Raw genomic sequence first — 23,243 nt, 5'->3', positions numbered from 1 at the left:
TAGTACTTCTTAAAAATCATTTGTCTTGTTTTGCTCCAGGTGCCTGTTTAATTTCTGTACTATTATTTCCTCAGTTAAGTTGCATAGTCCTTGTAAGTATAAGACTCATTTATGTATCTGAGCAAGTCTAAGCAGGTAGAGGATTATCAGTACTTCACTGTCATTCCCTGTATTCGTGATCTTTACTGAAATCACCATTGCTTTCTCTGTTGTGTAAAGCTCATATCTAGGGGAGTTATGGGAAGTTTTAAGAACTTAAGCCCTTCTATTTGCCATGAAAGGACTGTACAGCCTAGGCAGGGTTAACGTTTATATAAAGGTCTAACAGTCTGTCTCAATGATACTACACACATGGTCTGCTGCAGTTGCAGAAGCCATTCTGCATACTTCATGGATGTATTACTAAATATCCATTAGCTGTTTGCTTGTAAATACCGTGTTCCCAGCCTGTCTCAGTCACTGGCCACATGTGGGATAAATATGGAAGATATATGTGTGCACGCTAGAGGTTGAACCCAGAGCTTCATGCATGTATGCTAAGCACCTACTGGACCACCGAACTATACCCCTAGGTCTCCTGTTTCAGCCACTATTAGTTTAAACATACAACTTAGGTGAGCAATTTATTCCCTCTACCTGCACTGCACTCTTTCACCCTCAGGACCACCCAGAGACGACTGTGGTCTGAGCGTTCGTTTGTTTACCTCTTTAGTCAAGAGGAAATTTCCTAAAAACATCTGGAGTCCAAATGAGAGGGAATTAGCACAAGAGAGTCTAATAAGCCATTATGAACTTCTCTGAAAAAATTACAGCTTTCATATCCATCAAAACCTCCTTAAGACTTTTCTGTAATCAGAGGAGGCATTAGTCCTTTCCTAAAGGGCAGAAAACAAGTCTCTAGAGGTGACTGTATCTGTCTGTACTTGCCTGTTTCTGAAAATGATTTATCATGGGCACTTTTCCAAGATAAAATACAGAAAAAGATTATATATACTAGGAATAAGATTAGTGCTCCCATAGAGAATATCCTGTACTCTTTTTTTAGAAAGAAGAGCCACTAATTTGCCATGAGTTTTTTTCTGGCAGTGATCAGAAAAAGGAGTCAAATCCATGTGCATGAATTGCAGTGTCCAGAAGAAAGGAAGGAAAACATTACCTCCTCAAGACAATTATAATTACTCTTTAAATAAAACATTTCTTCTGTTTTCCCATAAAGACAACATGAATTAGCTATGAAACATCCTTTATTTCTGCATGGTAAACGTAGTGTGTTTTACTGGGTATTTATTTGGCTGTGCCTTGATGTTGACAAAGCAAAATAACAATCTTCAGCTTTTTAAGAGCACCTGTGTCAACAAGGAGCTAAAATACAGTCCCAGACACAGTTTTCTGCTAATGATCTGATCTGAGGATAAGTTGAATAGACTAAAAGACTACGTTAATGGCGTAAATAACAGAGTTTTGCTTTAAATGAAAATAAAAATATGGTTTTAATTTTGACTACAAAACAAAGTTAAACATTACACACATTTAATTAGCCATAGTGTTGGTAACAGGATGTTGTTTTTGTTGTTGCTGTCACTGTTACCTAGTTTTCTACTTATCAGTGTAATTTAGCACCAGATTTACTTTCATTTGTTGATATCTGCTCTCAAGGTACTTATTCCCATCAATTTGACCTTCATGAAAAGTATTGTCTTAGAATCTCTGATTTGCTCCTGTGTGAGCTAAGTGGCCCTGTACAGCTATACCTAGTTGTCATCCTAGAGTGTTTTCTTTCACTTCTCTCCTATAGTAACTCTGTTTCTTGTGTTCCATGTTTTCCTCCTTGTGGTTTTGTACCATGTTTTCATTTTGGTAGCTTTTTAAAAAAAATTTTATTTAAAGAAAGACTAAACAAAACAAAAAATAAATAGAAATAATATGTTCAAAGAAAAAAATAAACAGTAAGAAATCACTAGTTGATGTTTACATATTGTCGTTTTACAAATAGTTGTTCAAGATACAAAAATGGAACATATAAAGTGGGAATTCAAACAGCGAGACGGCAGACAGTTCTGTTTAACCAACAAAAACTTAGTAACATGGTTGTCAATCCTACACACTTAAACATACATGCAGTTGTCCATATCTTCATTTATGTTTAGATTAAACAAACTAAAGCAGGTTAAAATAATTCTGAACAAAGAATAATAGTATTGCTGGGTTTCACATCATGACATTCCAGGATCAGCACTGGGTACTGTAGTGTCATTTTTTAAAATTTAAAGAAAGACAAGAAAAAAATAAACAGTAAGAAATCACTAGTTGATGATTACAGAATGTCTTCTTACAAATAGTTATTCAAGGTACCAAAGTAGAGCATATAAAGTGGAGATTCAAACAGTGAGATTGCAACCAGTTGTGTTCAACTATCTAACAAAAACTTAGAAATATGGTTATCAATCCTATACACCTAAACATACATGTAGTTAGTTATCCATATCTTTAATTATGTTGAGATTGAATAAACTCAAACAGGCTACTATCACTCTGAACAAAGAATACTATTGCTGGGTTTCACATTAAGACACTCTAGGATCAGCACTGGGTACTTTCATGTCTCTTTTTCTTCAAAGTTTCTGTTCATTTCATCATATGACATAAGATCAGTTCTCATAAACTGTTTATAGACTCTACATATGCATGAGTCTTAACATGGATTTCTATCCTTTCTATATTAGAGGGAGAAACAAAACAGAGCAAGGCAAAACAAAACATATTTCTATAAACACATGAAACGAAATAAACATGTAAGACTGTTGTACAAAGAGTTCTACCATGGTTTCTGTGTTGTCTCTTTTTATCTCCAATAGAATAGGTTATATCATCAGACATAGTATAATTGAATATATCAATACATAATAGTATTAATAAAAACACAACTTTGTATATAGTATAGAACTTCAAAAACTGGCAGTTATCAAACCAGAATGTGTATCGTAGAGTCTTGTCATCTTCGTTGTAGTGACCTGTACTCTCAGACTTGATACTATCAATCATATCAGTTTTAAATAAAATCTTCTCTGCCTCATTTCTGTTATGCTCTTTTTTTGCCATCAGTTGTCTGCTTATCGTCTTCATTCTGTTTTTTGCTCCATTCATTAAGGCCTCTCTGCCACTGTTCCTGGAATCCTAGTACTTTTATCTCTCTCTAGAATGCCCTGCAGTATTCTCTGTAGAGTTGGATTGGTGGTTGCAAATTTCCCAACTTCCTCTTTGTCTTGGAAGCATCTTGTTTCTCCATTAATTTCTAGACAGTTTAGCAATCTGGGCTGGAGGTTATTTTCTTTTAGGGCTTGGAGTATTTTGCTCCAGGCTCTTCTTGACTTGATGGTTTGTGTTGAGAAGTGTGCCGTGATTCTGATGGGCCTTCCTCTATAGGTTATCTGTTTCTTACCTCTAACAGCTTTTAATATTCTGTTCTTATATTGAATTTCCGGGATTTTGATTATTATATGCCTGGGTGTAGCTCTGTTTTGGTTGTAGGTGGCTGGAGTTTTGTATGCCTCATATATCAGAATATCATTTCCTTTTCCTATGTTTGGGAAGTTTTCGTTAATTATTTCTGTGAATAACCTTTGTAATTCCTTTGTTTGTACCCTAGCTTCTTCATTCACATTCTTTATTCTCAAGTTATAGATCCTTTTTTGTCTTCCAGACTTTCTCTTATTACTGTTTGTTTCCTTATTATTTTTAAAAAGTTTTCCCTTTCATACTCCCACATTGCAAAATTGTCCTCCAGTTTGGATAATCTAGTTTCTTTCAAGCTGACTTGCCATCTTTCCATAGAGTTTTTAATTTCCTGGTGATCTCTTTGAATCTGCTTTATGTATTCTATATTTTTTTATATTCTTCATCAAATGGTTCTCTCCTTTGTTTGAGTTCCTCCCTTCTTCCATCTGTGTGTGCTAGAGGGGTGCTTAGTATCTCTTTTATTAATCTTCTTATATCTTGCTTTATTTGGCTAAATATTTCAATTTTGAACTCGTCTGTGAGGTCCCGAATATATCACTTTTATGTCCACTGGCACTGTGTCTGATATTGCATGTTTGCTGTTTGTATTTACCTGTCCTGGGTCAATGTTCTCAGGGTTGAGGCCTGGGGACTTTTTCTGGTTGCTTCCTCTTCCCATCTTTTTTGCTTCTTCCAGGAGCCCCAGTTTCTTTCTTTGTTGGTTACAATTCTTCTGAAGCATGCTGGCTAGATGACCCTTCCCACTGCCCTGTGCTAGTGAGTTGCAGACAGGGACAGCATATGCTGGCTCCTCCCCTCCAGGTCAGTCAAGCTGCTGTGGCCTGCACTGTATTTCTTTGGGTCGCCTCCCCTCCGAATCAGTCAAACTTCTCTTGGTAGCTTCTTGATAAAAAAACATATGAGGTAGATGTATTAAAAATATCATTGATAGCTTGACTGGGTATAGAATTCTAGGCTAAAAATACTTACTTTCAACATTATGAAGACCTTAATTTATTGCCCATAGACTTACATAACAGTTTGCAAATCTATAGCTATTATGGTTCTTGACTTTTGGTGTGTGGTCTGTTTCTTTCTCCTTTTTTTTCTCCCTTTTCTTCCATTCTGAAATTTTATAACAACATTGATTTGGTGTGGATGTATTTTCCTTCATCCCACTATGTAGCTATTTAAATATAACAAGGCATACTTCTCAATTTTTGAAATTCTTTTAAACTACTTATTAGCTGTCTCCTCTTCCTCTTCTTTCTCCTCCTTTTTCTCCTGTCCTTTTCCACTTTTGATTTTCTTGGCTTTTCCATTTTTGCTACATACTGGAAGTATATCTTTCACAAAGTTCACATTTTGAAACCAAAATTGGGGTTTTTATTTTTGCTATCATGTTCTTAATTTGTAAAGAATTCATCTACTTTCTTCCTTGTCTTATACATAGACTTTTTTTGAGGCAAGGTCTTGCTGTGTAATTCAGGCTGGCTTTGTACTCACCGGTCTGACCTTGAGCTCAGACTTTCACCAGTCCTTCTTGTCTCCACCTTCTGAGTGCCAGAATTACAGGCGTGCATCACCACTCCTGGCATCTCGTGGATAGATTCCCTGACTTCTGTCTACAGGGATGATGGTGGCACTTTTCTTTCTTTCTTTCTTTTTTTTTTTTTTTTTTTTTTTGACATTTTCTTATGATGCATTTTCTTTGTAATGTTTTATTTTTGCTATCGTGTTTTATATTTCCTGTGTTCTCTTAAGTCATTCAGCACATTTTCTCCCTATTAATCTCTTCCAAATTTCCTTCCAGTTAGTTTTCAACCTGAGTCAGCCATTCTTTAGGTGGTAGGCAGTCTTTTTTTTTTTTTTTCTCTTTCTCTCTCATTAGTACATATTGGCAATAAATAAAACACTCATCTTGGGGGAGATGTATAGATAAATAACACATTTCAGTTCTCGTTTTATCCCTTTTGACTCCCCTCTCTCTTGTAGTCCTCTCTGTTCCCAGTTACAAAAGCACTATTTCCATTTTTTTCAATTCTTGTTTTCCTTTAAACCCTTTTTCCCTTCTTTCCTTCCTCCTCCCCCATCTTGTATTCCTCTTCTCATTTCCTAATATCTGTCCTTTATTTTACTTATCATTTATACTTTGAGTTTCTCACACAGGAGAAACAGTGCAATATTTATTTTTTAATTTTATCAGATCATTATACATAATGATCACATTCATTAGAGGGAATTTGTACCCACACATAATATATTTTGATTCTTCTTTATTCCCAGTTCCCCTCCTCTCCCTTCAGCCTTTCTTACCTTGTTATTTACAAAAGCTTTGTTTCCATTTTTCCTTCTATTTTTTCCCTTTCTCTTTCTTTCCTTTCCCTTACCCCCTTCCTTGTTCCTTTTCCCATTTGAACATTTTCTTCCTGTGTCTATCCTCCATTTTTGTCCTTATTTACACTTGCTTTCTCACAGGGGAGAAATAATGCAGTATTTAAACATGCGTATCTGATTTATTTCACTTAAAAGTATGGTCTCAAGGTGTATCCATTTTCCTATGAACGACTCATTTGTCTTTTATGGCAGAATGGTACTCCATTGTATATAAATACTACATTTTCTTTATCCAGTGATCTTTGATGGTTCTCTGTGTTGTTTCCAAGATTTAGCTGTTATAAATTGTGCTGCTGTATACATGGGTGTGCGTGTAGAGCTGTAGTATGATGTGTTTCACTCTTTGGGGAAAGTACCAAGAAGGGAAATAGTTGAGTTGAATGGAACCTCTGTTTTTAGTTTTTTGAGGAATCGCTATACTGATTTCCTTATTGCTTATACCAATTTATACTCCTATGAAAAATGAAGACTTTTTTCCCACAGCCCCACCAACATTCGTTATTTCTTAATAGTAGTCATTCTTTGTGAAGCAAGATGGAATCTCAGTGTTGTTTTAATTTGCATTTCTGGAGTTACCAATGATGTTGAACATTTTGATGTGTTTATTGGCTATTTTTACTACTTCTGAGAAATGTCTGTTCATCTTAGATGCCCGTTTTTGAATGATCTTTTAAATTCTGGGAAGGGGTGTGATTTTTTTGAGTTCTTTACATATTCTGCATATTAGTCCTTTGAGAAATAGCTGAGATCTTATTCCCATTTTGTAGGTTGTCTTTTCACTCTGCTGGTGGTTTCTTATGCTATGTAGAAGCCTTTTTTATTTTGGTGGTTTATTCTTTGTAATATGTCCTGTGAAATCAGGGTTTTGTTCATAAAGTCTTTGCCTATATCTTTGTCTTCTAGAGTTTTACTTATTTTATCTTCCAGCAGAGTGTTTCAGTTTTAATGTTTAGACCTTTGATCCATTTAGATTTTAGTTTAGTGCATGGTGAGAGAAAATGAGTTTAAGTTTAATCTTTGACATGTGGAAAGCCAGTTTTCTCAGCACTATACAGAGATTGCCTGTCTTCCTGTGAGGTGTTTGCCTTCATTGTCAAATAAGGTAGCTAAATGTGTTCAGAGTTATTTCTGTATCTTCTATTCGTTTCACTGACCCTTGGGTCTTTTTTTTTTCTTTTTCTGGTACCATGCTGTTCTTATTGCAGTAACTTTGTAGTATAATTTCAAGTCACAAGTTGTGATGCCTCCTGCCTTGCCTTTGTTGCTCAGAATTGCTTTTGCTATTCTAGGTCTCTTCTGGCTCCAAACGAATTTTAGGATTGTTTTCTCTAGTTTTGTGAGGTGAGCTATTGGTATTTTGATTGGTATTGCATTTGGAAGTATGGTGATTTTCACTGTATTGGTTCTGCATATTCAAGAACAAAGGATGTCTTTTCATTTTCTAATGAAACAAAGGATGTCTTTTCATTTTCATTAGAAAATGAAAAAAGACATCCTTTGATCTCCTCTTTGATCTCCTTTCTCAGAGTACAGTAGTTTTAAATGTATAGATCTTTCACTTCCTTCATTAGATTATAAGGATTTCATTAAATGCTTTTGTGAATGAAAGGATTTTGCCCCATTTGGGACACTGTAGCTGGTAAAAAGCCTTGGAGGCAGAACCAGGGGGCTCAATCTTGAGCTCTATCTTCCCTGCCCCTAGGAATTTACCTGTGGTATGAAATGAATACCAATGGGCTACCTGTGCATCACTAATGCCCCTTAGGCTCCACCCCAAACCTAAGCTACATGTATGCCCCCACTCCACGTGTCTGATGGAGAGAATGCCAGCCCCTGGAGACAATGCCAGCCCCCCAAGGGTCAGGGGGTCTCTCCCCGCATTCTTAAAATAAAGGTCATTTATATTTTATACTTCTTGTCTTTTCAGCCGCGCCACAATTCTATCATATGGTTCCCTGATCAGGAATCCAATTCTATCAGTGAAAGGTGTTGTTTCTCTAATTTAGCTCTTAGTGAGTGTGTTATTTGTGAATGGGAATGCTGTTGATTTTAAGTACTGGCTTTGTATACTGCTACACTGTCAAACTTGGTTGTTTTAGGAGTTATTTTGGTGAAGTTTTAGGGATCTTCTATACAGAGGATCCTATCATCAGTAAATAATGATAATTTAACATCTCTCCTATTGATATGTTTTTTTCTTTCTCTTGTCTAATTGCTCTAGCTAATGTTTCCAGAATTGTCTTGAATAGAATTGGTGAAGGTGGGCATCTTCATCATGTTCCTGATTTTGGAGTAAAATCTTTTTGACCATTTAGTATGATGTTGGCTGTTGGTGTCATAAATGGCACTTACCAGATTGAGATAAATATAGTCTTAATTTTCTATAGGATTTTTTCATGAGTGGGCATTGGATTTCATCGAATGCTTTTTATGCATCAACTGAGGTGACCGTGTGGTTTTTGTCCTTGATTCTGTTAATGTGATATATTACATTTATTGATTTGATCTGTTTTGTTATTTCCACTGCTACCATGTCAGACATTTTAGCTATGTGGCTCTTTCCCCTGGATGTTGAAGGATGAGGTGTAAAATGCCTGTAGGTGAAGCATTCCAAATCTTTCATTGCGGGGTGATTTTCTTGAACTTGTTGCTGCTCCAAGTTTGTATCTTTCATTCCTCCTCCTTGATGTTTGAGAAAGTATTTGTCAGATATTTGAGAAAATACTTGTCATATCTTATGTGGGAGGTAATCCACACACTATGCAGGCTGAATAGCAGAAAAGCTGAAGCATTCAGAGGACATCCAGCTATCAGTGTTGTTCAGGAGCTGTGTCCCTCTTGTGACTGGGCCTGACGTTCCCTAATCAAGAGACACTTCTTTTGCCTCCTCTACAGAGTAAAACTGTCATTTGGAATAACAAAAGGTGTGCAACTATTGAAGGGGTCTATATGAAAATATTTCTTAAGCAATTTTCATCTTAGCACCTCCCTCCCTCCCACCCCATCACCATCTTTTCTAGAGGTTCCTGATGCTGTTAATTCCTGACCCTCTTGAAGATTCTGCAAGTAAGTCCCATTGGTTCCTGGCTTTACTGCCAGTTTAAGATGGTGTGATTTCCACATGGCTGCATGTGTTTCACTGAGGTTCGTGCTGCCATGAGATGTCAGTGATGGTTAGAAGCTGGTAATCTGCTATGGTGTCTGACTTACCTAGTAGGGAAGCTGTTGATGTCTACATCCAGGTGAATGAGATGTGATGAATCACCCTTTTACTTTCTTTTGATTAAAGCTGAAGGAACTGAAGAATCTGCAGCAGCAGTATTTACAGATTAATCAGGAGGTGACAGAGTTACGTCCCCTGAAGGCTGAACTTCAGGAATATCAAGATAAAACAAAAACATTTCAGATTATGCAAGAAGAGCTCAGGCAGGAAAACGTCTCCTGGCAACATGAGCTGCATCAGCTTAGGTATGATTTTCCTTACACTTTTGCCTTTTTATTTTCTTTTAGCTTTCTGAAATAAGTGTAGACTTGTAGGAATTGCAAAAAGAGTACAGAGTGCTCCTATGTACCCTTCACCTCATTGGTTCCAGTGGTAACATCTTACATAATTATAATATCAAAAATTAAGATTGCTACAATTTATAGATCTTATTCAAATTTCACCAGTTTTACTTATCTGAGCATGTATTCATATATAGTTCTGTAAGTTTATAGATTGATGTAAACACTACAACCAAGATAATAGAACTGTTCCATCAAGACAGATATGCCCCTAATGGATAGATCACATCCTTTCTCCCCTCCCTGCCTCTTTCCTGTGTCTGTAACCTGGCTCACACTAATTTGTTCTGCATCTCTATAATTTGAAAATGTTTTGTAATTGGGATCATGCAGTGTGTTGACTTTTTGAAATTGGGTTTTTTCATGCATTGTAATGCTCTTGAGGTGCATAGAGTATGTGTATCAATAATTCATTTTTAAAATTATTACTTTATTCACTTGTTGAGGATTATGCATGTTATTTCTTATTTTTATTTATATAACATCTTTGTATAGATTTCTATGTAAACAGAAGTTTTCTCTTCTTTGGGATAATTGCCCAGAAGTGTAAATACTAGGCTATGTGATAAATGTGTGTTTCATTTTTGGAGAAACTACAAAACTCTTTTCCAAAAGGCTGTGCCATTTGTAGTCTTACAATACTATACAATTGATCCATGCATTCTTACCAACATTTGATATTGTAACTTTTTTATTTTAGTTGTTTTTAATTGGAATGTAATAACACTGCACTGTGGGTTTAAGTTGTATAATGACTAATATTGAACATCTTTCTCTATTCTTATTTGACATCTTAGTGAAATATCTGTTCATGTATTTTGTCCATTTTTTAATTAGGTTAATTTTTTTACTTACTCATTTTGAGAGTTCTGAATATGGTGTAGAAGTGAGTTCATTCTGTGATGCATGTTTTGCAAATATTTTATCCTGGTCTGCAGCTTATTTTTTTTGCAGCTTTTTATTCTCTTCAATAAGATCTTTTTGATGAAATGTGAGTTATGAATTGTTTTCTTTTTACTCTTTAGGTTCAGTATTTTCTGTGGTTCCATTTTCAGCTCCTCTGTTTCCTCTATCAACTTCATCCTGTGATTGAGCTGCTTGAATTGGATTTTTATTTTATTTATTTATTTTGTGGTACCAGGGATTAAACTCATGACCTTGCACTTGCTAGGCAGGCACTTGTGCGACTGAGCTAAATCCCCAGCCCTGGATTTTTATTTTAGATAACCCTATTTTCAGCTCTAAAATTTTCCTGAGGTTTTTTATATCTTATGTTTCTTTTTGAGGCATTAGTAATTGCTTGTTGAAGCCTTTCTATGATGGCTACTGTGAAACCCTTGTCATGTAATTGTAACATCTGTATCACTTTTTTGTTGTAATCTATTCATTTTTTTTTCTCTCAACCAAGTTGTGATTTACTTTTTACTAATTCTTCGTGTCATGAGTGTCCTGAGCATTTTAGAGGTTATAAGGATAAATCTTGTTTAAGTCTTCTGCTCCAGTAGGCTTCCTCTGACAGTGTGCCCGCAGGGATGGGAGACGCTGCCACTTCATCACCAGGTGGCAGATGAAGTGCGGGCACCCTGTTCAGCCTCTGGTGATACCTTAGAGGGAAGGGTGTCCTGCTACTGCCGGGGAGAAGTGGAAGCCAGTTTCTTGCAGTGTCCTCTGTGATGCTGCTGAAGATGTGGAGATGAGCACCTCGTTATTACCGGCCAAGCTTTCCACTGCGCCTCCACTGCGCTCCAGCATGCAGAGGGGTGGCCAGGGAAACACACTCTTACCCTTAGGAAATGCTTGAAGTTGAGGCTCCCATTTGTTTCCATATTCATTCATTCATTCATTCTCTCTCTGTCTCTGTCTGTCTCTCTCTCTCTCTCTCTCACACACACACACACACACACACACACACACACACACTTTGTCTCTCTTTCTCCACATGCTGCCTCCATTGACATTGTGTAAACTTTTCTTGATACTCATTGATGGTTCTTGCTTGTGGAATTTTCCAGTACTGTTTGGGATGTTGTGTATAGAATACAAGGAGGAGAAACTGCTTCAGGAATCCTGATTCAGTGTTACTCCCTGAGTCATAGATCCCTAACCAGTCCACTGACGGCTCTCTATTTTTATGTCTTCTTACATTTGTTTTCTAATAATGCCTGGGTGTTTTATATATACTTAGTAGGAAAGATAAATGTGTCTGCTACATCTTGTCTGGCACCAGAAATCTCAGCTGTTTTCTTGTACAAAAGAAGAGGAGGAGGGGGAGAGGGAGAGGGGAGAGGAGAAAGGGAAGGGAGGGGAGGGGGAGGGGGAGGGGAGAAGTCTTAAAGAAGAGGATGAGGCGAGGACTGACAGTAACAGTGCTTTAATGGCAGAAACTATGAAGATAGAAAATGTAATCCTTTTTTATTCAATCTTTCTAACAAATATAACCCAAAGAATAAAGATAAAGAATGAATAAATAGAAATATATAAAGATAAATATGATTATTATACCCTTGTTTTGGGGAGTTAATTACAGCTCTGTTTAAGATGGTACATGCCACCTTAATAAAATCAGAACTCGGAAATGCCAAGATCCACTACTACAAAGGAGAATTTCCATGTTGAAAAAATGCTACTCAAGGGCCAGGTATTTAGATCAGTGGCTCAAGTGCCAGCCTGATAAGCATGACATCATGAGTTTGATTCCTGGGTGCAAAAAAATACCTCCGAAAGAAAAAACAAAAAAAACCCAAAAAAGTGCGAGTCAAGTAGTATCTGCTTTGTCTCTCCAAATGCTAGAGGATGAGAGGCAAATGAATGTAGAGAATGCAAGCCAGATCTCAATCCCGATCCACTTCCCGGAGGGGCTACTAGGATGACTGCCTTCAGTACACAGTGTGATCAATACCATGATACATGCAGAGTTAAGGTGCAGACAAAGGAATTAGCTTATTCACAGGTATACTCCTTACTAACATGGCATTTCAGAATAACTCTTAAAGATTATAAAACAAAAGCTTTTTAGAATTTACTGGCTTAAATTGTTTGAAATGTGATGGTTAATTTTGATTGGCTTGAAAGACACCTAGGAAATAAGGGACACACACTTCACTACTGGGTTTGTCTGGGGGGGCCGTGGGCCATGACCTCGGTAGCTCTGTGCGGGCTGTGGACCCTCCCTCTCCGGGCTTCTCTCTCTTCTCTCTTGCTGGATCTCATGAGTTGAGCATCCTTCCACCGTAATGCTTCTGCACTGGAGCCAATAGACCACGAACCAAAGCCTCTGAAACCTTGAGCCCAAAAACCCTTTTCCTTCTTTAAGTTGTAAAAGGTATTTTGTGTCAGCAACAAAATTACATCCCAAAGACTTTCATCTTTTACATCTTATGGATGTTTTTGTACGTGAAAAGATATGAAACTCACTGCATAAATCGGCAGCTTCCCCATATATTTTTACGGTCTAGAAATCACTGCCGAGGAGGCTGGAAAAAAAAAACTGAGTTTTGTTCTCCGGAAAGACAAATTTTATCTGTTTCTTCCTTTGGAACGAACCTCAAGAAGAGAGCTAAGTTGCTTCTTTTCATCATGGTTTTGTTTTTAATTTTTCTTTACGTTTCAGAGAATAGCTGCCCCAACCTTACTCTTCAAGCATCTCAGTTCATCATCAAGAGGTCATCTGCTCAGTGTGTCCCCTTCAGGAGGACTTAGTGCTGAGTATTGAGCTTAGTATTGAGGGCCTTCCAGAGGTGACCGGGACCACACCGGAACACACGTCTTTCATATCACTTCAAGTTGCCTGGAACCACAAGTCTGTGAAGTGCTTAACTACTAATCTAAAACTCAGGGGAGCTACAGAGCTATTAAGGGCTACTTTCTGTAGCCTTCCTCTTTAAGTTTTCTCTAAGGGCAATTTAAAAGGATGTTTGCTTAGAAAATGGACCCTTACCAAAGAAAAAAAGAGGAAAAATACTTTCTGGACTTAGAAAAGTTGTCCCCTCATTTTCTCCCTTTCCAGCTGTCCCTTAGACCTTACCTCTTTATCTGTCAAATTTAAAGAAAAGCAAAATTATGTATCAAGTGTGCACGGGCACATTAGAAAGAGGAGGCAAAGACTCAGCAGGAAGGAGACAGTGAGGACACAGACTTACCTCCTCGGCTTCGGGATGAGGTTTCGCTGGTTTGTTGTCGCTGTTGAGTTGAGGAGCTTCAGGACTGCTTGCTTTTGTACTTAAATGCGAGGGGGAAATGAGCTTTTTGAGCCTAAAGAAGCTGGAGCACATGGAAGCGCCTGTTGACCTTAGAGCTGTCCTGTCAGGGGATCTTGGGTTTCCACCGTGACCTGCCTCTCTCTGGGGCTGCCGGTTTGTTCTGTTCTGGTTCTCGTCTGCTCAAACTTAGAAGGAAAAGTGAGGTGTAGTCCTGTCTGTATCTGACTGACTTGCATTCCTAATCTGGTTGTCTTTTGGCCCATTCTCCTCTCAGTCTCTTCCCACACCTTAAACACTTCTTTGTCCTTCAAAAACAAGACAAAAAACAAAAACAAAATGAAACAAAAGCAGCTTGTAACTTTTTATGGAAGATTGTAGTCTTTGTCATGCACTCATCTGCTTAGATATTTTCTGCCTGTTTCTCTTACTCTCCACAGACGGGTATTCTAGGCCTTTAGCATACTGTACTTTTATATTAATGTTTTTAGTTTTAGTTCTACTCTTTTGAAAAAAATTCACTATGCTGCAAGCTACCACTTAGCAAAACAAGATTATTTTGTGACAGCTACCCATAGACAAGAAAAGAAGGAACATTTTACCTTGTGTCTATAGAGAGAGACAGAAAATCAGAGATAATTCAAAGCAAGCCTTGCCCTAGAGGGGGAAAAGGGGCTTCATCTGTAAAGAGGTTCTGCAGAAATTTGTCTACAATACTACTGGGTTTTTCAAGGAAAATATAGAGAAGTAAAAATACAGAATAATGACAGAGGGGGTGGGGCCCCCTCCCCCAAATAAAAAAAAGGCTAGGGTCAAATTCACGCTTGGTCAAATTCGGTGAATAAACAGAAATGACAGGTACTAATATTTATCAAATGTTTATTGTGTACCAACCTGTGTGATGAGTGACAAGTAGTATCTCATTTAATCCTCAGACTAATCCTAAGGAGTAGTTTATTCTTACTTGTTGGAAAGGTCTAGGAAGATTAAGTAATTTTTTACTCAGGACCTCAAACCTAGTGTATGACAGTGCAGCATTTGAGCTCAAGTCCTTCAGAATCTAAAGCTGTGTTCTTGTAGCCATCATATTATCACGACACTGTCCTGCTTGAAAATTATACTCCTACACCCTGTATGGTGGGGACTTGTTTCTCTCTAGCCTCATTTCTTATGTATCTCCTCTACACACTGTCTCCTGTGAAATTCTAAAGTTGACTATCTGCGTTCACACTCAGGTCTTTCTTCCCTGAACTTGAAACCATTATAAAAAACCAATTCATAATTCAGGTTGTAAACCGTATGCAAGTTTTCCTGTTAAATCAATCAATCCACTCTCGCCAGCTGAAATTCCTTTTGTAGTTGTGTCATCATCTTATTGCATGGTTCTGTGCCCCCTGATCAATGTGTTTTGAAATTCTTAGTTTTTTTTATTTTGTTTTGTTTTGTTTTTTTTTATCCTTGAAACAAAATAGATTTGGAAACTTTTTTGCTGTGATGATGTGTTTTCTTTACAGCATCTCTAAGTGCTTATTATACTGTTTTGAGCATGGAATTACTTTGTCTCAAAAGTAGACCTTTTTACTTGGGCTCATTTCATGTTTTTCTAGAAGGGAGAAGAGCTCGTGGGAGCTGCATGAGAGGCGAATGAAGGAACAGTACCTTATGGCTATTGCAGATAAAGAGCAGCAGCTCAGTCATCTGCAGAATCTTGTGAGGGGACTGAGGTCTTCCTCGGCCCAAGCTCCGCCCTTCAAAGCACAGTACCAAAGGCAGGTGAGGAATTTCAGTGCTGATTAAAGGTACCGCTATCAGGAACACCAGCTTCATACAAGTTAAGTGCCATCATCCAGTGCTAGGCAAGCCATCTTGTGACTGCCTAAGGGGTGGGCAGGGTTTCAGTACTGAGTGACCACAGAATTTCCTCAAGGCTGTTTCCTCACAGGCATCCCCAGAGACGTCAGTTTCCCTTGATGGATCACAAAACCTAATTTATGAGACAGAACTTCTCAGGACCCAGCTCAATGACAGCCTAAAGGAAATTCATCAAAAGGAACTAAGAATTCAGCAATTGAACAGTAAGGTAAGTATTTTCTGCTAGACTAAAATTCAGTTTCTTTTTTCCATGACTGGAAGGGAAAAAGCAAGTAAAAGCTGATTTAGTGCAGGCCTCCAGGTGTAGCGTAATTTAGAGTATAGGGATGGGGGGGAGGGGTTAGCTCAGCGGCACAAGTGCCTGCTTGGCACCTGAGTTTGATCTCTGGTACCAAAACCAATACTTAATATTATTACTATTTAAGGTATAGGAGTTTTACCTTTTGCAGAACCTGGGCCACTTGTTCAGGAGAACTAAATACCGAGTCATTTTGTTTTCTGTACCCTTGGAAGGTACCTGGAAATGATCTGGAAAAGTCTACAAAGAGGCTGACTGCTTAGGACGCCTTTCATTACCATCTCTCCATCTGTATTGCTTTTAATAATGTCAAGCTATCACCCCTTTTAATAATGTCAAGCTATCACTTCTTTTAATAATGTCAAGCTATCACCCCTTTTAATAATGTCAAGCTATCACTTTAATAATGTCAAGCTATGACTCATTATCCTTTTTTTGCTCTGTCAGTGGTGAAAGTACCCTTGCATCTTCAGACAAATCCAGTTAAGTAGTCTATGTTAACACTAGAAGTGACTTAAGAGATCCAACTCTGGAGCCTGGAGATTGACTGTGAGGACAGTTGTGAATGCCCTAAGATGTATATGCAGTGGCATGTGTGTAGGTTTCTCATCATTAGGACTCATCAGTTTCAATAGTCTGTGATCCAAAAATTATACACATCATTAGGCAGTTTTTATAGATAAGGAAAAAGGCCCAAAGGTAATAAGTAACTTGTCTAAGGTGAAGGAAGTAGTCCAAAGTAAGTGCGATCATGTATTGTGGAAAATACGGTGCCTTGGAGATGTGGAAGGTAACTGTTGAAGGTTGTTAAATTCAACTAATTGACACGGTAGTATCAGAAACCAGTGTAAGCTGGGCATGGTGGCTCACACGTGTAATCCCAGCACTCAGGAGGCTGAGACAGGAGGATCACTGTAACTTCAAAGCCAGCCTAGGCTACAAAGTGAGTTAAAGCCAGCCTGAACTAGATGGAAAGACCATGTCTCAAAAGGAGGGAAAAAATAATCAACAGGGATTTTTTTGCATTTGTTTTTAAGTTTGTGGAACCAAATGAACTGATGAAATTGCAGGCCCTTTGTTGAGAGATTTGTCTGGGGGTTTTCAGAGCATTCAGCAGCTCCCTCTCAGTTCTCGAAGCTTGGGGGCCCAGCTCTGCTTCCAGAGAACTAAGGCCCACATCATATGCTTCCCAAACAGTCTGTGATTCCTCTGGGCAGTTGTCTTCTGAAGACAGTGTTCTAACAAGAATTCAGGATGATTTTTAGATAATGAAATAATTTTGATGTGTAATAACTTAAAAAAAGTTTTATTGAAGTAAAACATACAAGTATGCAAATCAAAGGATAGCGTAATCTGTTTTCACAAAGTAAAACCATATTTGTAACTGGCGTCCAGATCAAGAACCAGAATGTCCCAGAACCCCAGAAGTCTCTCATACCCTCTTCCATTCCCTATCACCCCACTTAATGAAGTCCTGTCCTTTATGTGGCTGTTTATTTTGCGAGATCTGTCCATGTTGTTGCATATAGTGTGGTTTTTCCATTCCTGTGCTCTACTGTACTGCATGGCAGGCATCTGTAATTTCTGTTCTACTGCTGAAGAACATTGGACTTTTCCATTTTGGGGCTACTGAGTGATTAAAATGTTTCCACCTGTGAGAGTTTATACTCCCAACACAATTTCTCACATGTACTTAGGCATGTTAGGATTTGTTTTGTTCTCCCTCTTAAAAACTGTTATAATTTCTTGTTCTAGTCTCATGGTAACTTGTAATTCTCTATGGCATTGAAGAATCTTCCTAGTAATATTTTTTTAGGTACAAAGCTGTCTCTCTGTCTAGCTATATTTGAACTCTGGGGATTCCATTTATTTGTTAGTGATTTAAATGTGGGTCTGAGCTACTGCCCCCTTTCCTCTTACATTCCTGGGGTAGTTTGTCCTTTTAGATCTGCTTATGAATTCCTTGTGGGTTTTCAGTTAATGTATTAGGTACCATTTTAAAATAAAAGTTCTCTAATACTCCTCCAGAATTGTTTTCCTCTCTTGGTTGAAACAGTTAGATGTTTCCTCACTTTGAGGGGACACACAATACTATTTGTTCTAAGAGCTTGCATTAAAAAATTAGATCCCTAAACCCCGGGCAGTTTGTCTAAATACTGCTGTTAGAGTGCCCCAGCCCTGTGAAGGTGGCGCTTACCCTCTCCTTGGCTTCAGTTCTCTCAGCTGCTGGAAGAGAAAAACACCCTCTCTATTCAGCTCAGCAATGCCAGCCAGAGTCTTCGTGAGAGCCAGCAGCACTCCAGCGACCTCTTTAACCACTGTGCAGTCTTGGAGAAGCAGGTTCAAGAGCTGCAGGCGGTAAGTGAGACGGCAGCAGACAGGGGGAGAAGGGTTAGGAAATGGAGTGAGGGAGTAAGGGACAGAGGAGAGCACAGTAGTAATGGAGATGGGAGAAAGTCTGAGAAAATGACAGAGTGAGGGGATTAGCGAAAGAGATGAGTGAGCTGGTGAAAGAGAAACTGAGTGGGAAAAAGTGACGACAGACTTTTGAAGTCTGAAACTAAGAAAATATAGATTTTGCTTCAAGCAATAAGAAAACCATAGAAGGATTTGGACCTGCAAGACAGAGCAGGCAGCCCTGCGGCTTCAGTGGAGAGAAGAGCAGCACAGAAGTCAGAGGAGACTGAGAAGTAATGGGTTGCATAGGTCGTGACGGACGAGATGGGTGGAAGAGTTTGCAGACAAGGGAATGGAGGAATCCATAGGCCCCACTAGATTGAGGCTTTAAAGGGAGAGAAATTCAGGAATAAGAACCTGAGAGAAAAGCTGAAGGCCAGGGTTTTGTGGAGGTGCTTAATCTACTAGAGCTGAAGGGTCTCACTTCTGCATCTGGACTTGAGGAGAGAATCTCAAGGGGGGATGTTCTCCTCCAAGATTTCTTATCCTCACTGATATTAAACAAGTTCTCATCTTGCACAAGTTCAGTTTCCTACGAACTAAGCTGCGTTTTCTTCCAGGGGCCACTAAATGTAGATGTTGCTCCCGGAGCTCCCCAGGAAAAGAATGGCATTCACAGGAAGAGTGACGTTGCAGAAATGAGGGAGCCACAGCAAAGGTAGGGAGCGTGGCTCTGCCCTGACCGTAGCCTGCAGGTGCAGAAGTTGGGCGGTAATCCAGATAGAACTAGAGATTGGCCTACCCTACCGATTTTTTTTTTTCTTCTGGCCTTGTAGAAGTGATCTAAGGAGTAAACGATAACACTAGTAACCAAAAAATTGTGTCTAAAAATTTATAAAAAATAAAACTAACACACATACACACACAAACATCCCATTAACAAATACCATAGGATTGAAAGGAAAGATAGTGAGCCAGTAACTAAAATTGCTTAAGGTATTTTCTGTGCCTTCATTTAATCTCTGTACAGTTATGCTTTTAAGATATAGTCTGGGATTAGACTGCATCTAATGATACTGTTCGCTTTCCTTCTATCCTGAAGTTTCTCTGGAGCCCAGCAGCAGCTGTGCAGCACTAAACAGGAAGTGGCCGAATTAAGGAAGCTGCTAGAAGAAGAGCGAGACCAAAGAGTGGCTGCTGAGAATGCTCTGGCTTTGGCCGAGGAGCAGATCAAGCGGTAAAGGCAGAGGGCAGTGGTTCACGTCTGACCCTTTCTGATTATACTCTTGCACATTTCTGTGGCCCGGATTATGATTAGTAAAATCTGACTTTCAAGCCAGACATTGTGCCACACACCTGTAATCCCAGCAGTCTTGGAGGCTGAAGCAAGGTTGCACTTTGAAGTCTAGTCTGTGAAATTTAGCAACTTTTAGTTAGACTGTGTGAAAATAAAAAGCGAAAAAGGGGGTAGAGATGTAGCACTGTGTGAAGGCCCTGAGTTCAGTCTTAAACCACCCCCACACACATACAGGATCTTACTCTCATCAGGCCCAGTGATTTCAGAGTCCTTGTGGCTACCAAGAGAGCATGGAGCTTCGTTGTTCAGGAAAGCCACGCTTCCCAAAGCAGCGGCTCTTAGGCAGCGAAGATGATGATCTTTCCTATTTAGAAGATTTGAAATGAGCTGTGAAATATATTTTACTTTATCCTACAACAACTGCATGAGATAGGCATGGAGATCTTTAGAGGGTCACATAAATGCAACCCCAGATCTGAAGTCCAACTTCACTGAAATATTTTCTTAAAGATTAAGAATATGTGGGAGATTAAATGACCACTTCATAGAGCTCATTGTAAAAGAATCTAAATTTGAATTTTGGCAAATATACTACCTAACCCTGAATAGTCATAGGCAATATAGGGCCAGGGTGAGCTTCTCTTGCAGAAGAATCCAATTGTGCCAAACCTGAGCTTGGAGTAGCAGAGCAGATTGCTTCTTGTGGGCCCCCATGTAGTCACCCACGTGACTGCAAAGAGCAGCAGATTCCCAGCTTGCAAGTACACAGTCACTATGCATGCGAGGGTCCCTTTATGTGGAAAGAAACATTAAAAAGCAGGCGCTCCTGTTATGTCTGGGGGAAAGCCAGTGGCGTCCCTCAGGGAATGTCATTTGCGATGCTAATGCCTTCTGAAAAAGCTTGGGTGGCCATGGTGGCCACTGCAGGGAGCAGATCTCATTTGAGATTCCTTTCTTTCCCTCCCAGCATGCTCACTGCTTCTTAATTTTCATCCTCCATTCAGGCCATATGGGTGTCTGGGAGTTTGGGGCTCCATGGAAGCACAGCACAGCTGATGCTGTGCCTTGCTATCTCTGCTAAGCATTTTCTGTTTCTCTGTATCTTTCTGTGGAATTGTTAAACCTGTGAAACCTGGCTTACAGCAGGTCAGTCCCCTCCAGCATAGTGAACTTGACCTGAGCCAACCTGAGAACGCACAGTGAGGGAGACTGTGGAGCCTTTGCATGAGCACAGAACCATGCTCGGCCCGTCCATAGTTCCCTCTTTGGCATGATGTAGAATGGAAACTGGTGGAACTCCTTCCATGCTATTTCTGCCTAGGCCAGGTTCTGGTACAGTACACACGTACTCAGTCGAGTGTGTGGAACTCAGTGACCACGCAGTTTGAAAGCAGCCTGTCTTTTGGCTTGCTGGTGTGTACTCACATCATCCCATGGCGGCCCCCCCTGAAGGAGACAGCAGCAGACCATGTGTGGCAGAGCAGGGCTGCTTGGCCCGGAGGGACAGACAGGGCAGCACAACAGGAGGAGTTCAAGCTACATGCTCAGTTGTCTTTCAGGCCGCCAGGGGAGGTTAAGGCATTGCTTTGCTCTAGAAGGCAAGGCCAGGTTATGAGGCAGTAGATATCCCCTAGGAGGAGAGTGCCATCCTCCCACCCAGTCGGAAGTGCACCCCTGAAGGCAGACGCTTGATCAGGTGTGCTCTGAGCACAGTTCTTGTTTTCATGAGAGACTTGAGTGGGTACTGGCAGGTTCTTCATCAAATAAAGAAGTTTCAGTATTAAATAATCAAACTGGCAAAAATGAAAGAGAAAGCAGTAGAGCCTGACAGATCAGCTTAATTTTAAGAAATCTTTCTTGGGTGTTTTCACTTACTATCCTTCAATAAATGAAAAACAACGTAGTGGAAAAAAAGAACATGAGGTTTAAAGACAAACCAGATATGGAATTCTGGCTCCACTACTAGTTTTTCGTGTCCCATTGGCAGCCACTACACCAGCCTTGAAACCTGAGGGTAACAGGTGCGTAAGCCCCTGGCCAGTGCCTGCTCCACGGCAGGCAGGCAGTTCCTGTGGGTTAGTATCACCTTTACTACTGTGGGAAGAGCCTCTGCTGTGGGCAGAGCGGCAGAAGGTCCCATGCCACCTCTTTCCTTCCCACAGGTTGGAGCTCAGTGAATGGGATTCTGCCCGGGCTCCTATCATCGGCTCCTGTGGCACTCAGGAGCAGTCGCTGTTAATAGACCTGACAGGCAGCAGCTGTCGCAGGGTAAGAAGGGAAGGATACAGAGGGTGCGGTGCTCTCAAACAGGGCCAGCTGTGGGGAGGGCCCTGCAAAAGCAGAGGGAGCGTGGAAGCTCAGGGAGGGTGCGGAAGCCTCGAAGAACCAGGTGGGATTTGCCAGGCCCCTTGACCCTGAGGAGACTTTCTTCCAGGATTATTGCTTATTGCTTATTGCTTATTGTGGTGGGGTTAGCTTTGCTTGAATGCAGCGTGACTGTGCAAGGAAAAGGGATTTATCACCGGAGGATAAAACTGACTTTCGGATTTTTCTTTCAGACCCGGAGTGGTGCTGGATGGAAGAGGGTCCTGAGGTCACTCTGTCACTCCCGGACCCGAGTGCCACTGCTGGCAGCCATCTACTTTCTGATGGTTCATGTCCTGCTCGTTCTATGTTTTACAGGCCATCTATAAACTTAGTTTTCATTTTTTTAACTACGCCCCACAGAATTTGGAATTCCCTAATCCATCAGGATCAGAACTATTGTTGTCCTATTTACAAATCATCTCTCCGACTCTCCACAGAAAGTGCCTGCAGAAACAGGTGGCCGTGAGGCTAAGTGAAGCTGCAGGGCCTGGCATGTCAGCTTATCTCTGCTGCCCAGAGCCTGAACAGGTCTGCTTAGTCTGAGAAGAGTCACGGTTAGTTGAGCCTGGCATTTGTTCAGATTTTGCTGTTCTCTTTGGTCCTATAAGATACTGAGACTTGTCTTTCAGCCATGCCAGTAGAATGATTCCAATAAACCTAATAATCTGAAGCCCAGTATCCTTTTGATTGATATGTTTCTTTAATTCATTTACCTGTGTTTTCTCCTGCTTCATGGGGAGGGTAAACCACTTCATAGGACAGGTAATTAGGTCTCTTGTAGAGTAGAATGGAAATTAAGGAACGTTCTGGGTTTTTAGCCATTGTTGAAGAACATCATCTGCTCTACTTTCCTGACACCATTGCAGGGAGTTGGTGGTCCTGGGCTTTCAGGACAGGACCCCAGAGCCTGTGCTCTTGAATGCAGGCGGAGTAAGGTATTACGTAACCCGTGCCTTTCCTTTGAAAGGCAGGAAGAACTCACATTGGATAACAAGGTTCAGATTCTTGTCATTGATTGCTGTCATGTGGATATAACTCAAATGTGGCCCAGTGCCAGGGACCACAGGGGCAAGTCTAAGGTGAAGAAGCTTTGACTCCAGCCAGGAGGGGGACTGCTCTGATGACCGCACAGCAACTCCAGGCCTGCTGAAGTACTGGGGTCCTGCTGGCAACAGTTCCCCGAGTTTCTCAGCCCCATGGTCACGTACCCTGTGTTACTGAGGAGATGGAAGAGAGTCTAAAGGAGACAAAATATTTCCATCCAGACCGAGACCGAGACACCAGTCAGGAGTGGATCCCATTTGTGCCTACTCTTTGCTCCTCTGCTCCACCCTGCTCCTCCTGGGCGACTGTTTTCTCC

At 40.1% G+C, this 23,243-nt stretch overlaps 1 protein-coding gene across 8 annotated transcripts in view; it reads left to right on the top strand.

The window, feature by feature from the left end:
• Positions 1 to 22,561, top strand: part of Golgb1 (golgin B1) — an 81,815-nt gene extending 59,254 nt beyond the window's left edge. For all 8 annotated transcript variants that reach the window (XM_063225065.1, XM_063225064.1, XM_063225063.1 and 5 more), the window contains 8 exons: positions 9,182 to 9,360; positions 15,260 to 15,425; positions 15,595 to 15,732; positions 18,037 to 18,180; positions 18,840 to 18,937; positions 19,322 to 19,456; positions 21,679 to 21,784; positions 22,075 to 22,561. In XM_063225065.1, the coding sequence (XP_063081135.1) occupies positions 9,182 to 9,360; positions 15,260 to 15,425; positions 15,595 to 15,732; positions 18,037 to 18,180; positions 18,840 to 18,937; positions 19,322 to 19,456; positions 21,679 to 21,784; positions 22,075 to 22,209 (1,101 nt within the window). In that variant the 3' untranslated portion in view covers positions 22,210 to 22,561. The remainder of the gene's footprint in view (positions 1 to 9,181; positions 9,361 to 15,259; positions 15,426 to 15,594; positions 15,733 to 18,036; positions 18,181 to 18,839; positions 18,938 to 19,321; positions 19,457 to 21,678; positions 21,785 to 22,074) is intronic.
• Positions 22,562 to 23,243: the final 682 nt, after the last annotated feature.

This window comes from Cavia porcellus, unplaced genomic scaffold, assembly GCF_034190915.1.
Source record: "Cavia porcellus strain 051 isolate PalLab524CR breed Dunkin Hartley unplaced genomic scaffold, mCavPor4.1 scaffold_15, whole genome shotgun sequence".
In the NCBI taxonomy this organism is placed as follows: domain Eukaryota; kingdom Metazoa; phylum Chordata; class Mammalia; order Rodentia; family Caviidae; genus Cavia; species Cavia porcellus.
This window is presented reverse-complemented; position numbering and strand designations above follow the sequence as displayed.